Below are 6000 nucleotides of genomic sequence, written 5' to 3' on the forward strand. Positions count from 1 at the left end.
ACATACATAAATACATACATACAACTGCATACGTGTGCGTGAACGCCTGTAAACCTCTATCTGTTTCTCCTCATTCCGGATGACTCAAAAGCTACACAATCAACAGGCGTAAAACATTTACGTCAGTGCTTTACATATTTTACTGAAATACCGAATTGTGTATAAAATATTTTTATCGATGTATTCAGCATTAATGCGTTTGAATTGAATTCATAAACATCATGAAATTACTCTCTACAAAAAATTCGAAGCATCCATTTCCTTAGCTAATGATCTATGCTACCCTATGTAAGTTGAATATTTCAGCCATAAGATATATTTAGTTGGAGTCATATACGCTTCAAATATAAACATCTATTTTTCGTTCAGCATTTCAAACATAGTTGTCTTTTTCTTTTTGTTCCATTAAATTAGCAGAACTGCCAACAGCTTAGCAAAATTTATGATTGATTTTCATATAATTTCATATTTACGTTAAAGAGTTTGTAGCACTCAGAAAATGGTCGTTGACTTGTCTTTTTACGATTCTTTCTTTCTTCCTCCGACATCTGTCTGTCTCTGTCTCGCTCTCTTCCCCCTCCTTATCATTACTGTAGACTAAAATGTGTCTGGTATTCAATATTTCATATATATATATATATATATATATATATATATATATATATATAAACAAGCATCTGTATACATCTACACATATATTTTCTTCTACAACTAAGCACTGACCTATCCAACCACCTAAATTCTTCATTCCATACTACTACCTTTCTCCCTGGTCCATCACTTATACTCTATCACTATATAACTGACACTCCTTTACCCTTTACACTATTATACCTCTCTCTCTCTCTTTCACCCTCATTCCTTCTACCTGACACTCCTTTACTCTTTTACCCTATCATCTTTTTAGACATAATATCTTTCTCTGTCTATCATCCTCATCTCCCCACTCCTACTTTCAAGTTATCTTGACTGACAACTAACTGGTACATTTTCCCTTTTCTTCTCTTTATTATCTCTCTCGATTTTTCTTGTTTTACTTTATTCCTCTCTTCCTGTTTTTTTCTTTTTTTCTTATTTTCTTCTTTTTTCTTCTCCTTTTTCTCTTTTCTTTATTCCTCTCTTCCTGTTTTCGATTTGACCTTACAAATATATTCCCTACTTTTAGGTCACTTTAAATAAAACCCTCGATTAAATAGCACTATGTACAAACTCTATACTTGGAATGACCAACTTTAAATACTATTGGAATTTACAATGACCAATTTTAAATACTACCGGAATTTACTCACAAGGTATCTTATGTGTATACCATTCTGCCTAAATAATGGATTTACAAATGCAATATCCCTGCATATCTCACATCTATTTTCATTCCTCCACTTCACTTTCTATTTCTTATCGTATCTAAATTAACTATTGCTTAGCCATTTTCTCACGCCGTCTCCGATAAAGAGATATCATAAATATCCTGGAAACAGCTGTAAGACCTTCTATTTATGAATGTTCTAAAATTTTCAGTCTTAGTTCTTTTTTTATCTCATTCTGAAAAAAAAATTTCTTATGTATACACATGCTGATATATGACCTACGTTGGACTCGTTATTCGCTAATCACCGAACCTGGAACTTAACTATGGTTTGTCCATAGCACTTACTCAGCATTACCTGACACCTGTGGGCCTTATTAACACCATTGTCTCTCATAACCTCTCTCTCTTTCTCTCACTCTCTCTCTCTCTCTCTCTCTCTCTCTCTCTCTATATATATATATATATATATATATATATATATGCGCATGTATATATAAAAAACTCATTTCAATTCTACATTGTTCTTCCTTCTCCCCACCCCAATCAGCCTCCAACACTGTCCCTTAAAGTAGCAAACATTCTCTAGCTACACACAAGACAGAAAACATGTTAAAAAGACAGGTCAGTCCCTCTCCAATTTTTTGTAAATTCTTTAATATATCTCCTTCTGTGTATATATATACTACCAACCAAACATGATTTTTTATTGAACTCCTAATACCTTTTGTTGAATACCCTCCTTTAAACTGTTTTTAACATTTCCGTATTATCATCAAAGAATGTATATATGTATTGTAATACTTAAACCTTTTTTAACATTTTCTTATTATTATCAAAGAATGTATATATGTATTTTAATACTTTTGTGACAACCAGTACTTAACACAACAAAGCTTATAAAAAGCTTTACTTTTGACAATCTTTTCCTAAAAAAGTGAAACCGGTCAAGTGAATAAACATCTTTTAAATTGCATTTTTAAACCTTCTTTCATATATATTTCCACTCGTGCGTTATCTTACAACTTTACTTTGTTATATATATATATATATATATATATATATATATATATATATATATATATATATATATATATATATATATATATATATGTGTATATATATATATGTATATATATATATATATATATATATATATATATACATATACATATATATATATATATATATATATATATATATATATATATATATATATATATATGTACAGGTATATTAATTTATGGGTGTGCATATGTGTGTGTGCAATTTGTTGGCGAAAAGAGGTATGCAACAGGCTCGCATCCAAATATTAACTACAAGAAGTACGAAAAACTTCACTGAGAAATTACAGAATATGCAGGGTCCACCACCTTCTTCTATATCCCTAAATCGTTACAAAGAAAAGTGACATCTAGCTCAATGTTCCATTCGATCTAAGAAGTCTAATGATATCTAACATAAAGTCTTTTGTTCAGTGTTATAGACCATTTCGAAAATACCTTTGAATATTGCAAACACTTTAAAACCATAATGTTATGGTTGTTAACTCATTTTGAATAATATAAATATCACGCCCAGTATCGCACATTACAGCACAAAAGAAAGAAGAAAAAACTCGCTGACTCTGACTTGACTCTATAAATCTCATTGTTGTTGCCGAACCCCGAACTGCATACCTGAAGAGCCTTGCCTCTCAAAACTTATAAGTTATAGAGCTATCGTAAAAACCATTCATTAGTATCATGGGAAACTGCGAAAGATTAACAACCAATGGAGTCAGTGAAGGATTCACTTCACATATGCACTCTTTCGGTGTAGTAATGTTGAAAACTCCATCTGATTAACCTGTTTCAGCTGGAAACTCAGGGTCAAAAGAAATGATTTTCCCACTATTTCAAGCAATATTCTTGAGAATGTGTCTCTATTCTACTGCTGTGATTTCTATTTGACAAATAATAACGAGAAAAAGGGAAGTGTGACAAATGTAGGTGTCTCATTTATTTAACGACTCTATCAAGACACCGTAACTTTTGTCACCAAATGTTTGCAATACACACACACACACACACACAACCACACATACACACATACACACACACACTCACACACACAACCACACATACACTTAAATTTTACATGTTTTAATATTATCTTCCAATAAAAATGTACCTGTAGATACACCTAATGGGGCTAGCATGGTGAGCAAACATATACCGTCAGTCAGTTATGTATTTCTTCTTCTTCTTCTTCTTCTTCTTCTTCTTCTTCTTCTTCTTCTTCTTCTTCTTCTTCTTCTTCTTCTTCTTCTTCTTTCTTTCTTTCTTTCTTTCTTTCTTTCTTTCTTTCATTCTTTCTTTCTATCTATTCTGTACTTTGTATATATCGAGAGATTTCTATTGATATAAGATTTATACTAAAACAAGACAACCCTTCATTTAATGAAAGAGGATTTGCGATAAAAGTGACAGATTTTGTGTGCTTGGTTTCGCCATTGCAGACACCTGCTTTGATTTTACTTTCAGCCTTTTCACACACACACACACACACACACACACACACACACACACATACATACTCACGCACTCACGCACACACGCACACACACAGTTAATAAAACGAATGTTTTATACCAGGTAGCTTAGTGGTAAAGCACGGTTCCTTTCAGTGATTGCTATGTGTCTGGATAATAAGAGACGGAAGATAGTAGTTATGAGAATTTTTATGAATAACTAGAATTGTTGCGACACATCTAGTATCGATTTCTCACTTGTGGGATACTTAACTAGTTCAGGAACTCTGGCTTCATTTTACTATATTGTTTATGCGGTGCAAGCGTAAGACACTGTCACGGAGTGTCCATTTCAAATGCAGTAGGAATGAATTTGAGTAACTGTTAACGTAATCCATCTTAAGGTATATATGAACAAAACTTAACTTTAACCTTCCCATTTCTATAAACACCAATTCGCTATTTAACTCGCTATGTGAACGTATGTGCGCCAAACCTCACATGTATTTATACTTACATCTTCGTGGCTGCTTGTATGAGCTAGTGTACATGCATCATACAAGCTACGCGTAGGTGTTTATATATCCATATCCGTTGACAGTCATGTTTAATACATTTTCGGTGTATTGTGTGCTGGTTCCTTTTTGCATCTGTTATTTTATTATTGATCTTCTTTATAAATGAAAGTATATCGTTTAACTTGCTGCTTTTGTTCACAAGAACTGAGAAAATACGTTACGGAACTGTTATTTTAATGAGTTGTACCTGTTTATCACCCGACGAGACACATTTGTACTGTCGGATGATCCTGAAGCAGCTATGACGTATCCCACCTGTGAGGGATCGAAGCTAGATGTGTCGAAACAATTGTAGTGATTAACAAAACCTATCTTCCATATTCCATCTCTCATCAACGAGATACATACACGTATTTATACATATATACGTATATATATATATATATATATATATATATATATATATATATATATATGTGTGTGTGTGTGTGTGTGTGTGTGTGTGTGTGTGTGTATATATAAATATATATATATATATATACATGTGTGTATGTGTGTGTATGATATATATGTATATGTATATATATATATATATATATATATATATATATATTAATTTCATGTCTATATATTATATATTTTCTTTCTTTTTCAGACTAACACAACTACTGCAAGTGTTTGGGAAGCGGCAACCGACAATGTTACACTGAATTGTGAAGACGATTACATTCATAGGAGTATCTTGATGGAATATGTTCCTGAAAGTATTTATGTCGACAGATACACTACTCCATTTCTTTATATCATCGGCTTCCCAGGAAATATTCTGTCATTCATCGTCTGGATACAAAGGCGCATGCGTCATTCATCTGGATATTACTTAGCTGCAATTGCCCTTGCTGATCTGTTTTTCTTAGCTTTGCAAATCGTGCATGAAGCACAAAGTGCTTGGTTCTTAACTGTCTTAGACTATCCCATCATATGTGGGGGCTACCCTGTATTATTTATGACTTGCCAATATTTACCACCACTGTTCGTGTTAGGTTTCACCGTTGAGAGATATATATCAGTCTGTCACCCGTTCAAACGTGAACGATACTGTACCACAAGACGAGCTAAAATTGTGATCCTTGCGCTGATCATACTTTCATTCAGTCTGTCTTCTATGCAAGGATACTTTTGGCATTATGACTCTGCATGTAAATCCTGCTCACCTCGGGAGTGGGCAATTAATACATCATTCTGGACTATATGGACTTGGATAGTTGAATTTTTGATATTTATGCTTGTCCCAGGTTTGGTTTTGATCTTCAATATACTGGTTATATTGGAAGTGCGAAGAATGTCGAAGATAGAACTTCACGGTAACGAGCAGCGAACGTCTGCAACAACTCTTATGCTTTTGACTGTGTCATTCTATCTTATATTCACAGTTCTACCCGTTACCGTAGCAACCTCTCTTTACACAACGTTTCCGTATGGTAAACTGGGAATGTCCGAAGAGGAAACCCGCGCTGATCCAAAATGGCAAAGATTCTTTACATATGTTTTTATTAAAGCTATTGTCAACGAGATTGGACTAACACACTTCGTATTTAACTTTTTCATATATTTGATCACAGGTCGACTGTTTCGCAAGGAACTGGAGAAACTGATAACAAGCA

At 33.3% G+C, this 6000-nt stretch overlaps 1 protein-coding gene across 4 annotated transcripts in view; it reads left to right on the plus strand.

Moving 5' to 3' along the window:
* LOC106867458 (putative G protein-coupled receptor 139) overlaps positions 1 to 6000 on the plus strand; it is a 407204-nt gene that overhangs the window by 339643 nt on the left and 61561 nt on the right. For all 4 annotated transcript variants that reach the window (XR_001409149.3, XR_008265624.2, XM_014912337.3 and 1 more), the window contains one exon: positions 4992 to 6000. This exon is cut by the window's right edge and continues 205 nt beyond it. Coding sequence is in view for 2 of the 4 variants with exons in the window: in XM_014912337.3 (XP_014767823.1) it covers positions 4992 to 6000 (1009 nt within the window). In the remaining 2 variants the exon portion in view is untranslated. The remainder of the gene's footprint in view (positions 1 to 4991) is intronic.

The sequence above is a fragment of the Octopus bimaculoides genome, chromosome 15, assembly GCF_046866305.1.
Source record: "Octopus bimaculoides isolate indiv1 chromosome 15, ASM4686630v1, whole genome shotgun sequence".
In the NCBI taxonomy this organism is placed as follows: Eukaryota; Metazoa; Mollusca; class Cephalopoda; order Octopoda; family Octopodidae; genus Octopus; species Octopus bimaculoides.